Genomic DNA, 26,544 nt, shown 5'->3' on the forward strand with positions numbered 1-26,544 from the left:
CACCACACCACCAGTGTTGGTGTCATCCACAAACTTACCAACCACCTTAACAACGTTATCATCCAAATTGTTAATATATACGACAAACAACAGAGGATTCAGCACCGATCCCTGTGGCACCCCACTGGTCACAGACCTCCAGTCTGAATAACAATCCTCCAATTAGTATTGGTTTATTATTGTCACGTACCGAGGTACAGTGAAAAACTTGTATACTGATCATACAGGTCAATTCATTACACAGTGCAGTTACATTGTGTTAGTACAGAGTGCATTGAGGTCGTACAGGTAAAAACAATAGGCACAGCACACTTGTCCCTGATGACTACACCTGTAAAAGGTGCATCCAGCTGCAGCTCCTGACAAACCGAGTTAGGGAACGAGCTGGATGAACTTCGGATCATTCGTGAGGCAGAGGCAGAAATAGACAGGAGCTTCAGGGAGATAGTCACCCCTAAAAGTCAGGTAGCTGGGTGACTGTCAGGAAAGGGAAGGGGTATAGACAGAAAGAGCAGAGCACCCCCGTGGCTGTTCCCATCAACAATAAGTATACCGTTTTGGATACTGCTGGTGGGGACGACCTTCCAGGGACAAGTTGTAGTGGTCGCGTCTCTGGCACCGAGACGGGACCCTCAGCTCAGAAAGGAAGGAGGGAAAAGAGGAGAGCAGTAGTGATAGGGGATCCGATAGGGGGACAGATAGGAGGTTCTGTGGGAGAGATCGAGAATCCCGGATGGTCTGTTGCCTCCCTGGTGCCAGGGTCCGTGATATCTCGGATCAAGTTCTCGATATTCTCAGGAGGGAGGGTGAGCAGCCAGATGTCGTGGTCCATGTAGAGACCAATGACATGGATAGGAAGGAAGAGGAGGTCCTGCAAAGAGAGTTTAGAGAATTAGGTGCAAAGTTGAAGGACAGGACCTCCAAGGTTGCAATCTCAGGATTGCTACCCGTGCCACGTGCTAGTGAGGCGAGAAATAGGAGGATCATGCAGCTAAATATGTGGCTAAGGAGATGCAGGAGGGAGGGCTTCATGTTTCTGGACAATTGGGCTTTGTTCCAGGGAAGGTGGGACTTGTTCTGACAGGTCGGTTTGCACCTGAACTGGAGGGGGACTAACATTCTTGTGGGTAGGTTTGCTAGTGCTGCTCCGGGGGGTTTAAACTAGATTTGCAGGGGGAGGGGAACCAGAGTGTTAGAGCAGATAGTGAGGTGGGGGAGGAAAATGATCATGCGAGGACTGCAGGTATCGACAGAAATCAAAGGTTTGTACGTGATGGAAATGTTCTCAGGTGCATCTATTTCAATGCAAGGAGTATTGTAGGTAAGGCAGATGAGTTTAGGGCGTGGATTGACATGTGGGATTACGACATTATTGCTATTAGTGAGACTTGGTTGCAGGAGGGGCAGGACTGGCAGCTTAATGTCCCAGGCTTCTGTTGTTTCAGATGTGATAGGGGGAGGGATGAAAGGGGGAGGAGTGGCATTACTGGTCAGGGAATGGATCACGGCTGTGCGTAGACAGGGCAACCTGGAGGGCTCATCTACAGAGGCCATATGGGTGGAGCTGAGGAACAGGAAAGGTGTGGCCACACAAATAGGATTGTATTATAGACCGCCCAGTAGAGACAACTAGAGGAACAAATCTGTAGTGAGATAGCAGATTGATGTAAGAAACAGAAAGTTGTAATAGTAGGGGATTTTAACTTTCCACATATTGACTGGGACTCCCACACTGCGAAAGGGTTGGATGGCTTGGAATTTGTCAAATGTGTTCAGGAAAGTTTTCTAAATCAATATATAGAGGTACCAATGAGAGAGAATGCAATACTTGATCTCCTATTAGGGAACCAGACAGGTCAGGTAACAGAAGTATGTGTAGGGGAGCATTTTGGGTCCAGTGACCATAATGTCATTAGTTTCAAGTTAATTATGGATAAGGATGGGTCTGGTCCTCGAGTGGAGGTTCTAAATTGGAGAAAGGCCAATTTTGTGGAAACGAGAAAGGATCTCGGAAGAGTGGATTGGGATAAGTTGTTTTCTGGCAAGGATGTGCTCAGTAAGTGGAAGGCCTTCAAAGGTGAAATTTTGAGAGTGCAGAGTCTGCATGTTCCTGCCAGGATTAAAGGCAAAGTTAACAGGCATAGGGAACCTTGGTTTTCAAGGGATATTGGCAATCTGGTTAAGAAAAAGAGAGAGGTGTATAGCAGGTATAGGCAACTAGGAACAAATGAGGTACTTGAAGGGTATAGAAAAAGTAAGAAAATACTGAAAAAGGAAATCAGGAAGGCAAAAAGAAGACATGAGGCTGCTTTGGCAGATAATGTGAAGGTAAACCCGAAGGGTTTCTACAGGTATATTAAGAGTAAAAGGATAGTAAGGGACAAAATTGGTCCCCTAGATCAGAGTGGTCATCTATGTGTGGAGCCTCAGGAGATAGGGGAGATCATAGACAGTTTTTTGGATCAGTATTTACCCAGGAAACGGGCATAGAGGATATGGAAGGAAGGGAAACAAGCACTAGTGTCATGGAACACATAGAGATTAAAAAGGAGGAGGTGCTTGCTGCCTTACAGCGAATAAAGGTAGATAAATCCCCTGGGCCTGACAAGATATTTCCTTGGACCTTGAGAGAGACTAGTGTAGAAATTGCAGGTGCCCTGGCAGATATATTTAAAATGTCCTTAGCCATGACGCAGTGCCGGAGGACTCGTGTTGTTCTGTTGTTTAAAAAAGGATCTAAAAGTAAATCAGATAATTACAGGCTGGTGAGCCTGACATCAGTAGTAGGTAAATTATTGGAAGGTGTTCTGAGAGATCAGATATACAAGTATTTGGACAGCCAAGGGCTGATTAAGGATAGTCAGCATGGCTTTGTGTGTGGTAGATCGTGTTTAACAAATCTTGTAGAGTGTTTCTACAAGAAAGTAGATGAAGGAAAGGCTGTGGATGTTGTCTACATGGACTTTAGTAAGGCCTTTGACAAGGTCCCACATGGGAGGTTAGTTCAGAAGGTTCAGACACTAGGTATCCATGGAAAGGTTGTAAACTGGATTCGAAATTGGCTGAGTGGGAGAAGACAGAGAGTGGTTGTGGATGGTTGTTTCTCAGACTGGAGGCCTGTGACTAGTGGTGTGCCTCAGGGATCTGTGCTGGGGCCATTGTTGTTTGTTGTGTATATCAATGATCTAGATGATAATGTGGTAAATTGGATCAGCAAGTTTGCTGATGACACTAAGATTGGAGGTGTAGTGGACAGTGAGGAAGGCTTTCAAAGCTTGCAGAGGGATCTGGACCAAATGGAAAAATGGGCCAGAAAATGGCAGATGGGATTTAATGCAGACAAGTGTGAGGTGTTGCATTTTGGAAGGACAAATCAAGGTAGGACATACAGAGTAAATGGTAGGGCACTGAGGAGTGCGGAGGAACAAAGGGATCTGGGAGTTCAGATTCATAATTCCCTGAAAGTGGCGTCACAGGTAGACAGGGTTGTAAAGAAGGCTTTTGGCATCCTGGCATTTATAAATCAAAGTATTGAGTATAGGAGTTGGGATGTTATGGTGAGGTTGTATAAGTTATTGGTGAGGCCAAATTTGGAATATTGTGTACAGTTCTGGTCACCTAACTATAGGAAGGATGTCAGTAAGATTGAAAGAGTGCGGAGGAGATTTACTAGAATGTTGCCGGGTCTTCAGGAGTTGAGTTACAGGGAAAGATTGAACAGGTTAGTACTTTATTCCTTGGAGTGTAGAAGAATGAGGGGAGATTTGATAAGTTTACAAAATTATGAGGGGTATAGACAGAGTTAATGTGAGTAGGCTCTTTCCACCTAGATTAGGAGAGATAAGTACGAGAGGACACAGCTTTAGGGTGAAAGGGGAAAGGTTTAGGGGGAACTTCTTCACTCAGAGAGCGGTGGGAGTGTGGAACGAGCTGCCATCTGATGTAGTAAATGCGGGCTCACTCTTAAATTTTAAGAATAAATTGGATAGATACATGGACGGGAGAGGTCTGGAGGGTTATGGACTGGATGCAGGTAAATGGGACTAGCGGAATAACGTTTCGGCACAGACTAGAAGGGCCGAATGGTCTGTTTTCTGCGCTGTAGTGTTCTATGGTTCTAACAGTACAGAGTAAAGTATCACAGCTACAGAGAAGTGCCTTGCAGGTAGACAATAAGGTGCAAGGTCACAACAAGGTAGATTGTGAGGTCAGAGTCCATCTCATCGTATAAGGGAACCGTTCAATAGTCATCACAGTGGGATAGAAGCTGTCCTTGAGCCCGGTGGCACATGCCCTACGGCTCCTGTATCTTCTGCCTGATGGAAGAGGAGAGAATGACCTGGGTGGGTGGGGTCTTTGATTAGGCTGGCTGCTTCACCAAGGCAGTGAGAGGTAAAGTCAAGAGTCCAAGGAGGCCCGGGCAGAGCAGTTGCCGTACCAAGCCATGATGCATCCGGATAGGATGCTTTCTATGGTGCATCGATAAAAGTTGGTGAGCGTTAAAGGGGACATGTCAAATTTCTTTAGCCTCCTGAGGAAGTAGAGGCACTGGTGAGCTCTATTGGCCATGGCGTCTACGTGGTTGGATCAGGACAGGCTGTTGGTGATGTTCACTCCTAGGAACTTGAAGCTCTCAACCCTCTCGACCTCAGCACCATTGATGTAGACCAGTGTATGTAAACTGCCCCCTTTCCTGAAGTCAATGACCAGCTCTTTTGTTGACATTGAGATAAAGTTTGCTGTCATGACACCATGCCACTAAGCTCTCTATCTCCTTCCTGTACCCTGACTCGTTGTTTGAGATACGGCCCACTACGGTAGTATCATCTGCAAACTTGTAGATGGAGTTAGAGCAGAATCTGGCCACACAGTCATGCGTGTATAGGGAGTAGAGTAGAGGGATAAGATAATAGATAAGATGTTTATTTATTAGTCACGCACATTGAAACACACAGTGAAATGAGTCTTTTTGCGTTACTGAGAATGTGCTGGGGGGGCAGCCCGTAAGTGTCGCCACGCTTCCGGCGCCAACACAGCATGCCCACAACTTCCTAACCTGTATGTCTTTGGAATTTGGGAAGAAACCGGAGCTCCCGGAGGAAACCCACGCAGATACAGGGAGAATGTGGAAACTCCTTGCAGACAGCTGACAGGATTGAACCTGGGTCGCTGGGGCTGTAAAGCGTTACGCTAACTGCTACACTACCGTGCTGCTTCTGTCTCCTTCCACCAAGCCAATTCTGTATCCGTTTGGCCAACTCACCGTGGATCCCATGTGATCTAACCTTCTAGACCAGCCTACCATGCAGGACCAGGGAGAACAGACCCAGCCTCTCCAGATAACTGAAACACTCCATCCCAGGCAACATTCTGGTGAATCTTCTTTACATCTTCTCCGGTGCTATCACATCTTTTCTATAGTCTGGTGGCTAGAACTGCATGTAGTACTCCAGCTGAGGTCTGACCTAATGTTGGAACATACCTCTCTGCTCTTGTATTCAATGCCATGACTAATAGCGGCCAGAGTCCTACGTGCCTTCTTAACGTTATCTACCTGTGCTTCAAGAATCTACCTACTTAGAATTGGAATTGGTTTATTATTGTCACTTGTACCCAGGTACAGTCTTGTCTTGCATACCGTTTATAGAGATCAACTCATTACACAGTGCATTGAGGTAGTACGAGGGAAAATACAGGATGCAGAATAAAATATCACAGCTACAGAGAAAGTGCAGTGCAGGTAGACAATAAGGTGCAAGGTCATAACGAGGTAGATTGTGAGATCAAGAGTCCATCTTATTGTGAAAGGGAACCGTTCAATAATCTTATAACAGCGGGATCGAAGCTGTCCTCTAGCCTGGTGGTACGTGCTTTCAGGCTTTTGTATTTTCTGTCCGATGGGAGGGAGGAGAAGAGAGAATGTCCGGGGTGGGTGGGGTCTTTGATTATGTTGGCTGCTTTACCGAGGCAGCGAGAAGTGTAGACAGAGTCCATGGAGGGGAGGCTGGTTTCCGTGATGTGCTGAGCTGTGTCCACAACTCTCTGCAGCTTCTTGCGGTCCCGGGCAGAGCAGTTGCCGTACCAAACCGTGATGCATCTGGATTGGATGCTCTCTGTGGTGCATCAATAAAATTTGGTGAGTATCAAAGGAGACGTGCCAAATTTCTTTAGCCTCCTGAGGAAGTAGAGACACTGCTGAGCTTTGAAACTTCAAAGATAGACAGTCAAAATCTTCTTTTCTGTTGGTAGGGGTATGAAAACCAAGGGGGCATAGTTTTAATGTGAGATTGGTAAATTATTGTCCCATGTACCAAGGAACAGTGAAAAGCTTTTGTTTACCTGCCATCCATGCATAAGTACATCGAGGTAGTACAAAATGAAAAAGAAACAATGCAGAATATCGTGTTACAGTTGCAGAGAAGGTGCAGTGCAGGTAGTCAAATGAAGTGCAAGGACCATGACAAAGTTGATTGAGAGATCAAGAGTTCATCTTTATTGTGCAAGAGGAAGGAGTTTTACAGGGGATCTGAGGGGAAAGTTTTTTTTTACTGAGGGTGGTTGATATCTGGAACCATCTGCTGGAATCAGATATGATGACTACGCTTCAGACATTCAGGTAGGCCCTTGAATCTCCAAGGCATAAAAGGATATGGACCTAGTGTGGGCAAATGGGCTCAGTGTAGATCGGAATAAAGCACGTGGTGGGCTGCCGGGCCCGTTTCTGTGCTGTGTGATTCTCCCTGACTCTCTCCAACGAGGGTTTTGTGTCCAATGATGGGGGAAGGTTTGCTGCACTGTGCTAAGCAACGTGTGTACAGCCAGTGGCAGATACTGAGACGACATTTGCTGAGAAATGCAAGCCTTTCATGTGGTTTTCTCTTAAGTTTGGAAACGAGGCTTGGTAATCACACTGCACAGCCTGAAGCAACCACAGCAGCAACTGATGGAGATGGGGTGCAGTGTACTTTTACCTTTTAAACCTCAGTGTACTTTCCCTCTTGTGGTGTGATGCCTGGATCCAGGGCCCTGCTGACTGACTACAGAACCAGCAGAACTTGTCCAAGATAAAGTGAAGAGCTACTGGTTAGAGGGATGCTGAAAATCTCAGCCAGAAAATGCTGGAGATACTCAACAGACTAGGCAGTGTCTTTGGACAGAGAAACAGTTAATGTTTCAGGTCAAAAGCTCATTTCATCAATGCTCGTTCAGAGCTACGTTTAAGATCTCCAAACACAAAGGCTTAGTCGAGTAGATTGAGTTCCATCACCCACCATGCCGGTGGTACACAGTGGCACAAATAGTAGCTCCAGTGAGCTGGATTCAATCCTGACCTCGGGCGCTGTCTGTGTGGAGTTTGCACGTTCTCCGTGACCACGCGGGTTTCCCCCGGGTGCTCCGGTTTCCTCCCATGTCCCAAAGATGTGCGGGTTGGTGGGGTAATTGGCCGCTGTAGATTGCCTCTTGTGTAAGTGGTAGAATCTGGAGGGAGTTGATGGGAATGTGGGGAGAATGGGTAACAGGGAAGAGTATTGGAGAATGGGATTGCTGTGTGAGCTGTCATAGACAGTGGGCCAAATGGCTACCTTTTATGGCATGGAAATATATAAATATGTGAACTCCTTTTGTTCTCGGATGTCCTGGAATCACTTTAAGGCTGGTAGATGGTCACACCCCTTACCTACCTCCAGCCAATGACCTGAACCAGTAACACACAATCCTGGAGTCTAGCATAATTATGGTTGCAATAGAGATGCAAGTTTGCACACAGAAAGACCCTCCGACAGCACAATAACAATCAGAGGATTTGTTTTCCATTAATGATGCTTGAGGGACAGATGTTGGTTAAATTCGGTAGCATGGAATCTTTTCACATGAGCTGGCAACTTGTTTAACATCTTGTCGACTGCATCCCCAAGAGGATAGCACTCTCTTAGTACTGTGGGGGGCTGGCAGCCTGGATTATTGGCTCGCCTCTGCAGTGGGGTCTGACCTGCGACTGTTGGTCAGTGGTGAGAGTCATTCCTGCTGCTGGCACGCAGACTGCTGGGTGAAGAATTATGTCTCTTGGGATCTGTGAGCTGTGGGCAGTGTCAGGATTTAATTGTCCTTGGAAATGTCACGAGATGGTGTGCCTGGAGTCGCATATACTTCTGGACCTCCTCCCTTGATGAGCAGCTTCTGACGTTGCAGTGGTAGGATGTGAACCCATTTTGTTGTTCCTCTGGGGCACTTTATTGCTGGGACTCTTCCCAGTTCATGGGGTACAAGCTGCTGCCCTTGGTTGGAGTGTTAATCATGCGGTTTTGTACCCTGCAGGGCGACACCATGGACGTGGCAAATCACAGCGTGGTCCTTCTGCAGCAGCTCAACGTCCAGCGGGAGTTTGGCTTCCTATGTGACTGCACGGTGGCCGTGGGGGACATCCACTTCAAAGCCCACCGAGCTGTGCTGGCTGCATTCTCCAACTACTTCAAGATGATCTTCATTCATCAGTCCAGGTCAGGGGCATTCTCCGTCCTTCCTCCTCCTCCAGCTTGTTCACTCTCTTTCCTCCTTGCTCACGGATGCCCTCCCTCCACCCTCCCTTTCCATCGAGTCACACGACCCTATGGCCCAGTGATTATCAACCACACATGCTGATACCAATCTATTCTCCTCACACTCCCATCAACTCCACCCCCACCCCTCCCCCACCAGATTCTGCCCCTTGCCCACACAACTAAGGGGGCAATTTAAGTGGCCAATTAACCCCTGACCCACATGACATTGGGATGTGGGAGGAAACTGGAACACCCGGGGGAAACCCATGTGGTCACGGAGAACGTGCAAACTCCACACAGAGAGCACCGGAGGTCAGGGTTGAACCGGGTCTCTGGTGTTGAGAGGCAGCAGCTCTGCTAGCTGCACTACTGTGGAACCCCGCACATCCCCTTGAAATTTCTTAAAGCTATACCCTCGAGTATTCAACATTTCTACCCTGGGATAAAGACTCTGTCTACCCTATCTCTGCCTCTCATAGTTTTATAAACTTCTAGCAGGTCTCCCCTCAGCCTCTGCCGCTCCAGAGAAAACAAGCTTGTTTCAACCTCTCCCCGTAGCTAATCCAGGCAGCATCCTAATAAGCCTCTACTGCACCCTCTCCAAAGCCTCCATGTCCTTCCTGTAATGGGGCGACCAGAACTGCACAAAGTTCTCTAAGTGCAGCCAAAGTTTTATCCAACTGCAATGTGACTTCCTGACTATGCCCCTAGCAATGAAGGTAAGATGCCATATGCCTTCTTTACCACTCAACCTACTTGGATTGCCACTTTCAGTGGGGTATGTGGCCCTGCTCCTCTCTTAGATGCTGACTTACTTGGTGAGTACTTCCACCATTTTAAAGTCATAGAGCAATACAGCACGGATACAAAGGTTGGTGGTGTTATGGATGCTGTAGGAGGTTGCTGTAGATTACAACAGGATATTGATAGGATGCAGAGCTGGGCTGAGAAGTGGCAGATGGAGTTCAACCCGGATAAGTGTGAAGTGATACACTTAGGGAGATCGAATTTGAAGGCTGAATACAAGGTTAATGGCAGGACTCTTAGCAGTGTGGAGGAACAGAGGGATCTTGGAGTCCAGGTCCATAGATCCCTCAAGGTTGCCGTGCAGGTCGATAGGGTTGTCAAGAAAGCGTATGGAGTGTTGGCCTTCATTAGTCAGTGTATTGAGTTCAAGAGCAGCGACGTGACGTTGCAGTTCTGTAGAACTCTGGTCAGACCACACTTGGAGTATTGTGTTCAGTTCTGGTTGCCTCATTATGGGAAGGATGTGGGAGCTTTAGAGAGGGTGCAGAGGAGATTTACCAGGATGTTGCCTGGATTGGAGAGCATGTCTTATGAGGATAGGTTGAGTGAGCTGGGGCTTTTCTCTTTGGAGAGAAGGAGGATGAGAGGTGACTTGATAGAGGTGTACAAGATGATAAGAGGCATAGATCGAGTGGACAGTCAAAGACTTTTTCCCAGGGCGACAATGGCTAACACAAAGGGACATAATTTTAAGGTGATTGGAGGAAGGTATAAGGGGGATGTCAGGGGTAAGTTTTTTACACAGAGAGTGGTGGGTGCGTGGAACGCACTGCCAGCAGAGGCTGTGGGGGCAGATACATTAGGGACATTTAAGAGACTCTTAGATAGACTCATGAATGATAAAAAAAAATAGGGAGCTATGTGGGAGGGAAGGGTTAGATAAATCTTGAAGCAGGATAAAATGTCGGCACAACATTGTGGGCCGAAGGGCCTGTACTGTGCTGTAGTGTCCTATACAGGCTATTCAGCCCAACTAGTCCATGCTGACCATAGTGCCCAACCAGCTAGTCCCAGTTTACTGAGTTCGGCCCATATCCCTCCAAGCCCCACCCCTCCATGTACCTACCCAAGTGCTTCTTAAATGACACTGTTGTACCTGCCTCACCCACTTCCTCTGGCAGCTCGTTCCATACACTCACCACCCTCTGTGTGAAAAAGTTGCCCCTCAGGTCCCTTCTAAATCTTTCCCCTCTCACCCTAAATCCCCTAGCTTTGGACTCCCCTACCCTGGGGAAAAGACTGTTACCGTCCATCTTATCTATGCCTCTCATAATTTTAAACACTTCTGTAAGGTCCCCCCTCAATCTCCTACGTTCCAAGGAATAAAGACCTAGCCTGGCCGACCTCTCCCTGTAACTCAGGCCCTCGAGTCCTGGCAACGTCTTTATATCTTTTCTGGACTCTTTCCAGTTTAACCATGTCTTTCCTATAATAGGGTGAACAAAACTGTACATTTTCTGTTTTTGCCTCCTCTGTACTGTCCTGCTCTGTCAACCTAGATTACGGGTTTGAGCGTCTTCAGTGGGGCTTGGTCCCAGGGTCACCTGTCAATACAGGAATCCTGAACCTGAGGCCAGGCTACTGGGGGAATGTGTGTGCCAGTAATTTCAAGTTTCTGTGGGAGCACTGCGCATGGGTTTTGACCTCTCCCTCTCTCTTCCCGACAGCGACTACATCAAGGTGCAGCCAGTGGACATCCAGCCAGACATCTTCAGCTACTTGCTGCACCTCATGTACACAGGCAAAGGGCCAAAGCAGCCCGTGGATCCCAACCGCCTGGAGGAAGGGCATCCGCTTCCTGCACGCCTACAACCTGGTGCACGACCCGGGCCATGGGGGGCAGGTGTTTGCCCAGCACCACGAGGTGCTGCCCTTGCAGTCACCCAACCTCTACGGCATCCAGATCTCAGGCTCGCAGAAGCTGCAAGTGAGGGACCTGCAGCCGCCCGGAGGCCGGAGCGGGGCGGCTGCCCAGACCTTGGAGCAGCCCTGCCAGGCATCCCTGGGAGCGGCCACCAACATCCCTGAGCACCGGTATGCCCGCCCTCCCATCGGCCAGGAATCGGTGGCGGGGACAGAGGACAGTGGTCAGAGCTTCCCGCCGGCAGCGTCCCGGGGTCTACTCTCGGGCGGGCTGCAGGTGCCTGGCCTCAACTTCAAGCGGGGCAAGTCCCACAAACTCTACTCGTGCCACTACTGCGGGGAGAGGTTTGCCGCCAGGGGCAGTCTCCGGGACCACCTGTACTCCCACGCCAGCGGCGCGCTGCCCTCTGGAGCCTCCGCCGAGTGCAGGGGCCCGGGGGAGCCCCAGGAGGTGGAGAAGCCCGAGGGGCTCCCTCCGCAGGGCAGCGAGAGCCTGCTCCCTGCCTCTGACCAACCGGAGGGGGGCAGTCTGGACGAGCAGCCTCCCGTCGGCCTGACAGTGACCATAGGAGCCTACGGGGACCCTGTCGATTCCGGCGGCAACTTTGGGGCAGCCAAGAGGAGGAAGTTCGCCTGCAGTGTGTGCGGCCGTGAGTATCCGCAATCCCCGGGGGCTGGTGGTGGGGAGGGAGCGGGTTGGGATCTGAGGGCTGGGCCAGGCAAGGTGCGAGGGGAACTGGCCCAACCCCACCCCTCTCTCTGGTCGGAACCGGTTCATTCCCTGCCTCAATCTGTGCTCCTCCAGGATTTAAGCTCTGAAATTCCTTCCATATTGATGACAAATTAAGACACCTCTGATCCTGAGGGAGCATGACCGGGCAGATAGCGAGATGTTTCTGCTGGTGGGAAAATCTCAAATGGGAGTGGATGTTGTTAAAAGGGGGCAGTCATTTAAAATTGAGATGCTTAGAAATTCATTTTTGCAGAGGGTGACGAGTCTCTGGAGTAGAAGGTTGCTGTAGGTTACAACAGGACATTGATAGGATGCAGAACTGGGCTGAGAAGTGGCAGATGGAGTTCAACCGGGAAAAGTGTGAAGTGATACATAGAACATAGAAAACCTTCGGCCCACAAAGCTGTGCCGAACTTGTTCCTACTTTAGAAATTACTAGGCTTACCCATAGCCCTCTGTTTTTCTCAGCTCCATGTACCCATCCAAAAGTCTCTTAAAAGACCCTATCGTATCCACCTCCACCACCGTTGCCGGCAGCCCATTCCACGCACTCACCACTCTCTGAGTAAAAAACTTACCCGACATCTCCTCTATACCTACTCCCCAGCACCTTAAACCTGTGTCCTCTTGTGGCAACCATTTCAGCCCAGGGAAAAAGCCTCTGATTATCCACACGATCGGTGCCTCTCATCATCTTATACACCTCTATCTGGTCCCCCCTCATCCTCCGTCGCTCCAAGGAGAAAAGGGTAGCTTATCAAATGCCTTGCTGAAATCCATATACACTACATCTACTGCTCTCCCTTCATCGATGTGTTTAGTCACATCCTCAAAAAAATACAATCAGGCTCGTAAGGCAGGACCTGCCCTTGACAAAGCCATGCTGACTATTCCTAATCATATTATACCTCTCCAAATGTTCATAAATCCTGCCTCTCAGGATCTTCTCCATCAACTTACTAACAACTGAAGTAAGACTCACTGGTCTATAATTTCCTGGGCTATCTCTACTCCCTTTCTTGAATAAGGGAACAACATCCATGACCCTCCGGAACCTCTCCCATCCCCATTGATGATGCAAAATGGGCTGCCAGAAACGGTGGTGGAAGCGGATACGATAGGGTCTTTCAAAAAGACTGTCAGATAGGTACATGGAGCTGAGTAAAATAGAGGGCTATGGGTAAGCCTAGTAATTTCTTAGGGTAGGGACATGTTTGGCATAGCTTTGTGGGCTGAAGGGCCTGAATTGTGCTGAAAAAAATCATCGCCAGAGGCTCTGCCATCTCCTCCCTTCTCCCACAGTAGCCTGGGGTACAGCTCATCTGGTCCCGACTTTGGAAGATTGAATTTGAAGGCAGAGTGCAAGATTAATGGCAGGACTCTTAGCAGTGTGGAGCATCCCTCTATCAAGGATGCTGTGCAGGTCGATAGGGTTGTTAAGAAGGTGTATGGTTTGTTGGCCTTCATTAGTCGAAGTATTGAGTTCAAGGTCCACGAGGTAATGTTGCAGCTCAATAGAACTCTGGTTCGACCACACTTGGAGTATTGTGTTCAGTTCTGGTCGCCTCATTATAGGAAGGGTGTGGAAGCTTTAGAGAAGGTGCAGAGGAGATTTACCAGGATGCTGCCTGGATTGGAGAGCATGTCTTATGAGGATAGGTTGAGTGAACTGGGGCTTTTCTCTTTGGAGAGAAGGAGGATGAGAGGTGACTTGATAGAGGTGTACAAGATGATAAGAGGCATAGATCGAGTGGACGGTCAGAGACTTTTCCCCAGGGCGACAATGGCTAACACGAGGGGACATAATTTTAAGGTGATTGGAGGAAGATATAAGGGGGATGTCAGGGGTAAGTTTTTTTACACAGAGAGTGGTGGGTGCGTGGAACGCTGTGGGGGCAGATACATTAGGGACATTTAAGAGACTCTTAGACATGAATGATAGAGAAATGGAGGGCTATGTGAAAGGGAAGGGTTAGATCTTAGAGCAGGATAAAATGTCGGCACAACATTGTGGGCCAAAGGGCCTGTACTATGCTGTAGTGTTCTATGTTCTCTGCACCAGAGGGTTGTGGAGGTGGACATATTTTTGCAAGATTGAGGAATTGAAGGTTATGGGGAACTGGCACTCGAGTTGAGGCCTGGGGCAGTAGTGGGACAGGTTTGAGGGGCTGAGTGGCCTACTCCTGCTCCTATTTTCTTTGTTTAAACCTCCTCCCCTCCCTCAAAATCTGTATTTTTGAACAAACCCTGTTGCCATCTCCCAATATCTCCTGGAATGTGGATGTGTTTCTCCCCCTCATTCTGCTTTCGGGCTCGCCTTCAGCCAACCAGCCCTCCTCCTGTGATTGCTCCAGTAATTCTGTCTCACCATTGCAGACAGTCTTCTGTCACCCCCTTCCTCTCAACCTCCCGAGTGCTTTGATGTGACCCACCGCTGCCTCAGTTGTCACTGCACCATAGAGGGAGGCCATTCTGCCCATCTAGCCAGTGTCAGCTCTAAAGAAACAAATGAATGCTCCTCAATGCAAAATATTATGGCTGATCTAAATGTTGGGCCCACCCTTTCCAGTCTCATTTCTCCAATAATCCAAATATTTTCCAGAAGCCTAAAAATATACAACAAATCTTGTAGCGATGGAGGATGAGGGGTGACCTGATAGAGGTGTGTAAGATGATGAGAGGCATTGATCGGGTAGTCAGAGGCTTTTCCCCAGGGCTGAAATGGTGGCCACAAGAGGACACAGGTTTAAGGTGCTGGGGAGAAGGTATAGAGGAGATGTCAGGGGTAAGTTTTTTACTCAGAGTGGTGAGTGTGTGGAATGGGCTGCTGGCAACGGTGGTGGAGGCGGATACGATAGGGTCTTTTAAGAGACTGTTGGATAGGTACATGGAGTTTAGAAAAATAGAGGGCTATGGGTAAGCCTAGTAATTTCTAAAGTAGGGACATGTTCGGCACAGCTTTGTGGGCTGAAGGGCCTTTGTGCTGTAGGTTTTCTACGTCTCTAAGCCAATAGTTTCATGTCACAGCTTTCAATTCATTTTAACTGTATTTAAATTCCCCAATTGCTATGCAGGATTAGAATTCAGGTCCCTGGAGTGTAACTGCTCTGCTTTAGTATCGCTGTGAAAGGGTTATTCAATCGGTTGCCCTCACAGCCCTGCAAACATTTCCCCTTCCGTTGTTTCTCCAGTTCCCTCCTGCAAACTCCTGTGACAGCACAATCCCAGTCACATAGTCATACAGCATGGAAATAGGCCCTTCAGCCCAACTCATCCATGCTGGTTAAGATGTCTATCAAAGCTGGTCCCATTTGCCTGCATTTGGCCTACATCCCTCCAAACCTTTCCTATCCATGTACTTGTCTAAATGTCTTTTAAACATTGTAATTGTACCTGCCTCTACCACTTCCTCTGGCAGTTTGTTCCTTATACCCAGTCCAGGACCAGGAGTTGTGGTCAAAGGATCAGACTATGAAGAGGAGAAATGTCTCCACTCAGCGAGTGGTGAACCTGTACAATTCAATCCTACAGAAAGCATTTGAGGCCAACACCGTAGTGTAGTGGTTAGTGTAACGCTATTACAGCGCCAGTGACCCGGGTTCAATTCCGGCCGCTGTCTGTAAGGAGTTTCTACGTTCTCCCCGCGTCTGCGTGGGTTTCCTCTGGGTGCTCCGGTTTCCTCCCACATTCCAAAGATGTACGGGTTAGGAAGCTGTGGGCACGCTATGTTGGCGCCGGAAGCGTGGCGACACTTGCGGGCTGCCCCCCAGAACACTCTACACAAAAGATGCATTTCACTGTGTGTTTCGATATACATGTGACCATAAAGATAACTCACCTTACCCTATGTGTGGAAAAACTTGCCATTCAGGCCCCCTTTAAATCTTTTACCTGTGCCCTCTAGTTGTAGACTCCCCTACCCTGGGGAAAAGACTGTGACCATTCACCTTACCTACACCCCTCATGATTTTATAAACCTCTACAAGGTCACCCCTCAGCCACCTCTGCTCCAGGGAGAAAAGCCCCAACCTCTCCAGTCTCTCCTTATAACTCAAGCCTTCCAGCCACGGTAAGTTCCTTGTGAATCTTTTAGAAACGTAGAAAAACTACAGCACAATTCAGGCCCTTCAGCCCACAAGGCTGTGCCGAACATGTCCCTACCCTAGAAATTACTAGGCTTACCCATAGCCCTCTATTTTTCTCAGCTCCATGTACCTATCTAACAGTCTCTTGAAAGACCCTATCGTATCAGCCTCCACCACCGTTTCCAGCAGCCCATTCCACGCACTCACCACTCTCTGAGTAAAAAACTTACCCCTGACATCTCCTCTGTACCTACTCCCAGCACCTTAACCTGATGTCCTCTTGTGGCCACCATTTCAGCCCTGGGAAAAGCCTCTGACTATCCACCCGATCGATGCCTCTCATCATCTTATACACCTCTATGAGCTCTCCCCTCATCCTCCGTCGCTCCAAGGAGAAAAATCCGAGTTCGCTCAACCTGCTTTCATAAGGCATGCTCCGCATTCCGGGCAGCATCCTTGTAAATATCCTCTGCAACCCTCTCTATGGCTTCCACATCCTCCCTGTAGTGAGCCAACCAGAGCACAGTACTCCAAGTGGGGTCTACGAGGGACCTATATAGCTGTACAATACCTCTCGGCTCCTAAATTCAATTCCCGATTGATGAAAGACAATACACCATATGCCTTCTTAACCATAGAGTCAACCTGCGCAGCCGCTTTGAGCGTCCTATGGACTCGGACCCCAAGATCCCTCTGATCCTCCACACTGCCAAGGAGTCCTACCATTAATACTATACTCTGCCATCATATTTGACCTGCCAAAATGAACCACTTCACACATCTGGGTTGAACTGCATCTGCCACTTCTCAGCCCAACTTTGCATCCTATCTATATCCCTCTGTAACCTCTGACAGCCCTCCAAACTATCCACAACACCCCCAACCTTTGTGTTATCCACAAACTTACTAACCCACCCCTCCACTTCCTCATCCAGGTCGTTTATAAAAATCACAAAGAGCAAGGGTCCCAGTACAGATCCCTGAGGTACACCACTGGTCACCGACCTCCACTCAGAATATGACCCTTCAACAACCACTCTTTGCCTTCTGTGGGCCAGCCAGTTCTGGATCCACAATGCAATGTCCCCTTGGATCCCATGCCTCCTTACTTTCTCAATAAGCCTTGCATGGGGTGCCTTATTCAATGCCTTGCTGAAATCCATATACACTACATCTACTGCTCTCCCTTCATCGATGTGTTTAGTCACATCCTCAAAAAATTCAATCAGGCTCGTAAGGCAGGACCTGCCCTGACAAAGCCATGCTGACTATTCCCTAATCATATTATACCTCTCCAAATGTTCATAAATCCTGCCTCTCAGGATCTTCTTCATTAGCTTACCAACCACTGAGGTGAGACTCACTGGTCTATAATTCACTGGGCTATCCCTACTCCCTTTCTTGAATAAGGGAACAACATCCGCAACCCTCCAATCTTCCGGAACCTCTCCCGTCTCCATCGACGATGCAAAGATCATCGTCAGAGGCTCTGCAGTCTCTTCCCTCACCTCCCACAGCAGCCTGGGGTACATCTCATCCGGTCCCGGCGACTTATCCAACTTAATGCTTTCCAAAAGTTTCAGCACCTCCTCTTTCCTAATATCTACATGCTCAAGCTTTTCAGCCTGCTTCAAGTCCCCACTACAATCCCCCAGATCTTTTTCCGTATTGAATACTGACGTACGGTATTCATTAAGTACCTCCGCTATTTCTTCCGGATCCGTACACACTTTCCCATTGCTGCACTTGATAGACCCTATTCTTTCGCATCTCATCCTCTTACTCTTCACATACTTGTAGAATGCCTTGGGGTTTTCCTTAATCCTGCCCGTCAAGGCCTTCTCATGCCCCCTTCTGGCTCTCCTAATCTCCTTCTTCAGCTCCTTCCTATTAGCCTTATATTCTTTCAGATCTCTAACATTACCTAGCTCTCTGTACCTTTTGTAAGCTTTTCTTTTCCTTTTGACTAGATTTATTATAGCCTTTGTACACCACAGTTCCTGTATCCTCTCGTGACTCCCCTGTCTCATTGGTACATGCCTATGCAGAACTCCACACAAATATCCCCCAAATATTTGCCACATTTCTTCTGTACTTTTCCCTGAGAACATCTGTTCCCAATTTAATCTTCCAATTTCCTGCCTGAGAGCCTCATAATTCCCTTGACTCCAAGTAAATGCCTTTCTAGTCTGTCTGTTCCTATCTCTCTCCAGTGCTAACGTAAAGGAGATAGAATTATCATCACTATCACCAAAATGTTCACCCACTGAGAGATCTGACACCTGACCAGGTTCATTTCACAATATTAATTCAAGCACAGCCTCTCCTCTTGTAGACCTATCTACATATTGTGTCAAGAATCCTTCCTGAACACACCTAACAAACTCCACCCCATCTAAACCCCTCACTGTCTGGAGATGCCAATCGATGTTTGGGAAATTAAAATCGCCCATCACAACAACTCTGTTATTCTCACACCTTTCTAGGATCTGCTTCCCTATCTCCTCAATATCCCTGTTACTATTTGGGCAGCCTATAAAAATACACCCAGTAAAGTTATTGACCCCTTCCTGTTCCTAACCTCCACCCACAGAGACTCCGTAGATAGTCCCTCCACGACGTCCACCTTTTCTGCAGCCGTGACACTATCTCTGATCAACAGTGCCACTCCCCCAACTCTTTTGCCTTCCTCCCTGTCCTTTCTGAAACATCTAAAACCCGGCACTTGAAGCAACCATTCCAGTCCCTGAGCCATCCAAGTCTCTGTAATGGCCACCACATCATAGCTCCAAGTATTGATCCAAGCTCTTAAGCTCATCCGCCTTGTTCACAATACTCCTTGCGTTAAAATAGACACATCTCAAACCTGTCTGAGTACGTCCCTTCTCTATCACCTGCCTATCGTACCTACTACCAGCTTTCTCTATTTGAGAGCCAAACACCTCTTGCCAGTCTCTCCAGTTCAGATCCCACCCCCCAACAATTCTAATTCAACAATTCTGCATGCTTTCTGGTTTAAGGACATCCTTCCCATAACTGGGCAACCAGAACTGCACACAATGCTCCAAATGTAGTCTCAACACCACCTTGTACAGCAGTAACATTTGTCCCAACTCTTGTTCACACTGCCCTGACCGTTGAGGGCAAGCACGCCAAGCACCATCACTACACTGTCTAGCCGCGTTGTTTTCAGGGAACTACGTACCAGGACCCCTAGGTCTCTCTGTTCCACCACACTCTCCAGGACCCTGCCATTTACTGTACAAGTCCTGCTCTGCATTAACTGACCAAAATACAACACCTCGTACTTGTCCATCTGCCATCTCTTTGCACACTTTACCAGTTCACCTAGATCCTGTTGTAATCCTAGGTAACTTTCACTTCTTTGAAACACACAAGATCCTAAAGTGGCCTGACAGCTAGATGTTGGATGTGAATATAGGAGGTGTGATTGGTAAGTTCGTGAGTAACACTAAAATTGGAGGTAATTTTAATCGGGAGGAGGAGGGTTGTCAACTGCAGGATGATACCGATCAGTCGGGAAGATTTGTAGAACAATGGAAAATGGAACTTTGGTAAGTGCTAGGTGATGCACTTTGGGAGGACTCGTGAATGGTCAGGCCCTTTGGGATTGGTTTATTATTGTCACATGTACCGAGATACAGTGAAAAACTTGTCTTGCATACTGTTCATACAGATTAATTCATTACACAGTGCATTGAGGTAGTAGAAGGGAAAACAATAACAGAATGCGGAATAAAGTGTCACAGCTACAGAGAAAGTGCAGTGCAGACAGACAATAAGGCGCAAGGTCATAACAAGGTAGATTGTGAGGTCAAGAGTCCGTCTTATTGTTCTAGGGAACCATTCAGTCTTATAACAGTAGGATAGAAACTGTGCTTGATCCTGGTGGTACGTGTTTTCAGGCTTTTGTATCTTCTGTGTGATGGGAGGGGAGAATGTTTGGGGTGGATGGGGTCCTTGATTATGTTGGCTGCTTTACCGAGGCAGCGAGGTATAGACAGAGTCCATGGAGGGGGGGGGGGGGGGGTGCTGGTTTCCGTGATGTGCTGATCTGTGTCCACAACTCCCTGTGGTTTCTTGTGTTCACGGGCAGGAAGTAGAGATACTGGTGAGCTTCCTTGGCCATGGCGTCTACGGGGTTGGACCAGGACAGGCTACTGGTGATGTTCACTTCTAGGAACTTGAAGCTCTCAACCCTCTCGAAGTGAGCAGTGAGGAACAGAAGGATCTTGGTATAAAAGTCCAAGGATTCCTGAAGGTGGCAGGACAGGTAGATACGGTGCTGAAGAAGGTATATGGGGTACTTTTTCACTATAATAACAGGGACAACTTTATAAAACATTGGTTAGGGAGAGCCGGAATACTGTGTACAATTCTGGTTGCCGCACTACAGGAAGGACATGCTTACACTGGAGAAGGTTCAGAGCAGATTCACCAGGATGTTGCCTGGGATGGAGCATTTCAATTATGAGGAGAGACTGGATAGGCTGTGTTTGTTTTCCTTGGAGCTGAGAAAGCTGAGGGGGAGGACATGGAGGTTTACAAAACTGAGAGGGGCATAGATAGGGAAGATAACAGGAAATTTTTCCCCATAGCAGGGGTGTTTAAAACTAGGAAGTATAGGTTTAGGATGAAGGGTAAGAACTTTTTCACTCAGGATGGTTGGAATGTGGAACACACTGCCTGAGAAGGTGGTGGAGACAGGCACTCACAACATTTGAGAAGTATTTAGACAAGTGCTTATATCACTCAGGCACAGAAGTCTACAGACCACTTGCTTCTTGCAAAGCGTGGTGAATCTTTGGAACTCGCTACCCCAGGTTGTGGAGGCTGTACCCTTAATTAAAGATTAGTTTTTGAAAGATCAGGGAATTAAGAGCTTGGGGGACTGGCACAGAAGAGATGAGATGAGACCTGGTGCAGATCAGCCGAGATCATATTGAATGGTGGGGTAGGCTTGTGGGGCCGAGTGGCCTGTTCGTGCTCATTTTCTTGTGTTCTTTCATCTTGTGTTTAATAGATATTTATGGCCATTCTATCCAATGCTGACAAAAAAAGCCATGCAGTCTAATCCCATTCTCAGGATTTGCAAGTGCCTGTGCAGGCGCTACTTAAATGCGTAGAGTTTCTGCACCTACCACAAGTACCAGGCCTCTACCCTCCTGTAGTGGTGCCACCAATGACCTTAATTCTATGCCTGTTATTGTCCTCTCTGCCAAGGGAGGTAAATCCTTCACGTTCACCCTGTTTGGAGAGTGAAGAAAGTGGTCAAAGGATTCAGCAGCACAGAAGTTGAAAACATGGATGGAGAAATGGCTGATGGAGTTTAATCCAGACAGGAAGGATATGGAGGCTTTGGTGAGAAGAGGTTCACCAGGATGTTGCCTGGATTAGAGAGTATTAGCTATAAGGAGGTTAGACAAACTTGGGTTGTTTTCTCTGGAGCATTGGAGGCTGAGGGGAGGCCTGATATAAGAGGCATAGATGGGGCAGGTAGTGCTTGTCCCAGGATGGAAATGTCAAATACTAGAGGGCATAGCTTTAAGGCGACGGGGAAAGTTTAAAGGAGAGTTATGAGTTAAGTTTTCTTTTCCCCAGAGTAGTAGGTGCCTGGAACACGCTGCCAGGGAAAGTGGTGGAAGCAGATACAATAGCAATGTTTAAGAGACATTTAGACAGGCACATCGGTGGAAACAACAAATTTCACGACATATGTCAATGATGATAAATCTGATTCTGATATGAATGGACAGGGAATGGAGGGATAGTCAACATGCAGGCAGATGGGATTAGGTTGGACAGCACAGACATCAGAGCTGAAGGACCTGTTCCTGTGTTGTATTGTTCCATGTGCTAATACACCTTGCCCCCGTAAATATCCCTGCAAGACTCTGGGAGGGGCACAAAATGTGGCCTTTCGTCACATCCCATGACTGAATAAATGAAAGCATCCTTTACACATGAATGTTATAATATCCTTTCTGTAGTGTGGTGACCAGTTTGTTTTCTGGCTGTGGCATGAACTTGCTGCTCATTTATTTCTTTACCTTAGTACCTTATCTGCAGCCCTGCTACCTTTGGGGATCTGTGGGCATGCACTCCAAGATTACTGCTTCATGGAGGCTTGAGGTTGGTGGGACTATAAAATTATAAAAGAGATTGGATAGGCTGGGACTGTTCCTTTGGAAAGAGGAGGCTAAAGGGAGATTTCAGTGAAATGTGGAAGATTATAGGAAAGGACCTGGCCTCTCAGAAGAGAGTTCAAAAATCAGAGGTCCATGATTGGCTGAAGGATTAAAGGGGAGATGAGGAATTGTTTTTTTCAGCCAGGACGTCTTTGGGGGATGAAGGACGGACGTCTCTGATTGGGGGAGACAGAGGGAGGATGTCTGATTGAGGAAGGAGGGAGGGATTTCTCTGATGGGGGGAGGGGATGTCCCTGATAGAGTAAAACCAGGGTGACCGTGGGATGAGCTGTAGAGTGACAGGAGATTCCCTATCCCATGTAAGAGGTGGACCTCAGCCCCACCATGTGTAGCTGGCCTGGCCCCCCAACCTCCCCATGGAGCACCCACCCTGACGACCCCACCCCCATGGAGCACCCACACTGACCCCCCCCACCCATGGAGCACCCACATTGACCTGACGCCCCCCCCACCCACGGAGCACCCACATTGACCTGACGCCCCCCCCCCACCCACGGAGCACCCACATTGACCTGACCCCCCCCCACCCACCCCCCACATTGACCTGACCCCCCCACCCACGGAGCCCCCACATTGACCTGACCCCCCCCCCCACCCCACCCCACCCACGGAGCCCCCACATTGACCTGAACCCCCCCCCCCCACATTGACCTGACCCCCCCCCCACGGAGCCCCCACATTGACCTGACCCCCCCCACCCACGGAGCCCCCACATTGACCTGACCCCCCCCCCACCCACGGAGCCCCCACATTGACCTGACCCCCCCCACCCACGGAGCCCCCACATTGACCTGACCCCCCCCCCACCCACCCCCCACATTGACCTGACCCCCCCCCCACCCACCCCCCACATTGACCTGACCCCCCCCCCACCCACCCCCCACATTGACCTGACCCCCCCCACCCACGGAGCCCCCACATTGACCTGACCCCCCCCCACCCCACCCACGGAGCCCCCACATTGACCTGACCCCCCCCCACCCACGGAGCCCCCACATTGACCTGACCCCCCCCACCACGGAGCCCCCACATTGACCTGACCCCCCCCCACGGAGCCCCCACATTGACCTGACCCCCCCCCCCACGGAGCCCCCACACTGACCCCCCCCCCACGGAGCCCCCACACTGACCCCCCCCCCCCCACGGAGCCCCCACACTGACCCCCCCCCCCACGGAGCCCCCACACTGACCCCCCCCCCACCCACGGAGCCCCCACACTGACCCCCCCCCCACCCACGGAGCCCCCACACTGACCCCCCCCCCACCCACGGAGCCCCCACACTGACCCCCCCCCCACCCACGGAGCCCCCACACTGACCCCCCCCCCCCCCTCTGTCCTCTCCGAGACTCCGCCGAGCCGGACCCCGGCGCCACGTCACCGCCCTCGGCAGCGCCCCCCGCAGGACCGGAGGAGCCGTCGGTCGCCCCGCAACGACCGGAGGAGGAGGAGGAGGAGGGGGAGGAGGAGGAGCTGATGGTGACGTCGAGCCCGACCCCGGGCGCGCCGCCGCCGGCCGAGCTGGAGCGCGCCTTCCGCCAGGTCTTCGCCGGCTACGAGGCGCCGCGCGTGCACGCGCACTACAAGTGCGCGCGCGTCGGCTGCGAGCGGACGTCGTCGTCGTCGTCGGCGGCGGTGTCCGAGGCGCGGCGCGGCGACCGCTTCGTCCACAAGTGGCTGTCGGACCGGGAGCTGACGTACTGCGAGCGCACCGGCGTCTACTGGCTGCTGTACGAGGAGGGCCAGGGCATGTTCTGCTACCTGTGCCGGCGCCACGACACCCACAACAAGCAGAACAAGACCAAGGTCTTCAACGGGACGCCGGCCGTGCGCTACAAGAAGTCGGCGCTGCAGGTACACGCCGAGTCGCAGCAGCACGCCGCCGCCGTGCACGCCGAGCTGGCGGGCCGCATGTCGGCGCGGGAGATGGCCGAGCGGGAGCGCCAGGAGGCGGCCGCCCTTCGCGCCCTTTTCCTCGCCGCCTATTGGCTGGCGCGGGAGGGACTGCCCACCGCCAAGCTCCGCCCCGCCCTGCGTCTGCTGGCGGAGGCGGGGCTGGCGGGCGGCGCCGCCACGCACTTCCGGCGGGCCGACACGCTGCAGGAAGTGTTCCGCGGGCTGGGCCGCGCCGTCCGCCGCCGCCTACTCGGCCGCCTGCGCCGGGCCGCCGCCTACGGGCTCCGGTGCGAGCGGGCGGGCCCGGGGGCCGAGGCCACGCTGCTGGTCTTCGTCCAGTTCGTCGAGCCGGGCACGGCGGAGGTGGCGAGCGGGCTGCTGTTCGCCGAGGCCGCCCCGGTTACCGGCCGGGCCTGGGACTCGGCCGAGGAGTTGGCGGCGCTGATCGGCCGCGCCCTGGGCCGCCTGGAGTTGCCGGCCGGCCGCCTGGCCTGGCTGGTGACGGACGGCGGCGAGGTGATGCCGGCGGCGGCGGCCCGGCTGCGGGAGCGGAGCCCGGTGCTCCTGGGCCTGCCGTGGGTCTGCCGCCGCCTACTCCTGGCCGCCGCCCCGGGCTGCCGCCGCCTACTCCGGGTCGAGGCCTGGCTGCAGCAGCTGTGGGAGGCGCTGGAGCGCTCGCCCGGCCTGGCCGAGGCCTACCTGAGCGCCCGGCTGGCCTCGCAGCCCAGCCGCCGCCTGAGGCCGCCGCTGCTCCGCCGCCTGAGGCGGGCCTGCCGCCGCCGCCGCCTGTCGCTCGAGGCCTCGGTGGAGGGCGCCTACCACGAGTACCCGGCGCTGCTGCGGGCGCTGGCGGCGGCGGGCGAGGCCGAGGCGGCGGCCGGCGGCCTGCTGAGCCGGCTGGGCGACCCGCGCTTCGCCGGGGCCCTCTACATCCTGCGGGAGGCCTCGGCCTCGCTGCTCGGCCTGTCCCGGGCCTGGCGCCGGGGAAGCCTCCAGCCGCCCGGCCTGGAGCCCGCCCTGCGCCAGGCCCTGCAGCGGCTGGAGGAGGCGGCCGCCTCCCGAGCCCCCTTGGCCCGGCTCCGGGCCGACCTGGAGCCCGGGGGCCGCCTGGCCTGCTGCGGCCTACCGGCGCTGGAGGCCGGGGACGAGGCCGAGCTGAGCGGCCTGCTGGAGGCCTACACGGCCGGGCTGGCGGCCGACCTGCGCCGCCGCTTCGGGGCCTCCGGGCCGCTGCTCGCCGCCTTCTCCGTCTTCAACCCGCTGCTGGTGCCCGAGCCGGGCTCGGCTGCCTTCCCAGCCCACGGCCAGGCCGAGGTGGGGGCCTTGGCCGCTCACTACCACCCCGGGGATCCGGAGGCCGAGGCCCGGCTGCAGGCCGAGTGGGCCCGGCTCCGGCTGCAGCTGCCCGGCTGGAGGGACGAGGTCCCGGCCGACGGAGGGGCCTCGGCCACCGAGTGGTGCCTCCGCCGGCTGCTGGGCCACGGCTCCTACCCGGGCCTGGCGCCGCTGGCCGAGGCCTCCCTCTCGGCCCCGGTGGGCCCCGGCCCCTGGGACCGGGCCTTCGCCGCCCTGCGGAGGCTGGAGGCCCGGCTGCGGGGAGGCCGGGGCGAGGAGGCCGGGCTGCTCGACAGCCTGCTGCACGTCAGCGTGAACGGGCCCGAGCTGGGCACCGCCGACTGCGGGCAGCTGGTGCAGGAGGCCGCCCTCGCCTTCCTGCAGCAGCGCCGGCGGAGGGGCCGAGGCTCCCCGCCGCGGGACGAGCCCTCGCCGGCCTCGGGCAAGGCCGAGGAGGCGGCGGCCGAGGGCTGCTGCTCGGAGGGCTCGGAGCAGGAGCTGGAGCAGCTGCAGCAGGAGCTGGACCAGACGGTGGGCGCCCTGCAGCTCCAGGCCGACAACGAGAGCGACTCGGAGGACAGTCTGTGCGACTGAGCACCCGGGGGCACCCACCCCTGGGTATCCACCCCGGTCCACCAGGGGGATCCTCCCAGGGGACCCACCCGGTCCGCCTGTCAGTGCCCGGCCAGAGCGGCCACCGGGCAGAAGCCCCCCTCGGTTGGTCCCCTTCCTCTCGCTCCTTGGCTTCAGACATGACCGGCCAGGGGTTGGCACCAGGGCAGATGTGGGTCCTTGCAGAGGCGCCGGAGCTTGTCGGGTGTGGGCAACATTGGGGAGGTCTCTCCCTGTCACCACGGTGGAATGGACCCTCTGGTCTCTCCCTGTCACCATGGGGGAATGGACCCTCTGATCTCTCCCTGTCACCACAGTGGAATGGACCCTCTGGTCTCTCCCTGTCATCATGGGGGAATGGGCCCTCATCAGAACTGAAGTCTATGGGCCAGGTTGTCCATGTAGGCACAGGAGACTGCAGGTGCTGGAGGAACTCAGCGGGTCT

General features: G+C 51.9%; 1 protein-coding gene across 1 annotated transcript in view; it reads left to right on the plus strand.

The window, feature by feature from the left end:
* Positions 1 to 26,228, plus strand: part of LOC127571324 (uncharacterized) — a 39,013-nt gene extending 12,785 nt beyond the window's left edge. Inside the window, 4 exon segments of the mRNA XM_052017608.1 lie at positions 8,317 to 8,498; positions 11,015 to 11,132; positions 11,134 to 11,860; positions 23,605 to 26,228. Coding sequence (XP_051873568.1) covers positions 8,317 to 8,498; positions 11,015 to 11,132; positions 11,134 to 11,860; positions 23,605 to 26,081 — 3,504 coding nt within the window. The 3' untranslated portion in view covers positions 26,082 to 26,228.
* Positions 26,229 to 26,544: the final 316 nt, after the last annotated feature.

The sequence above is a fragment of the Pristis pectinata genome, chromosome 1 (assembly GCF_009764475.1).
Source record: "Pristis pectinata isolate sPriPec2 chromosome 1, sPriPec2.1.pri, whole genome shotgun sequence".
Lineage (NCBI taxonomy): Eukaryota > Metazoa > Chordata > Chondrichthyes > Rhinopristiformes > Pristidae > Pristis > Pristis pectinata.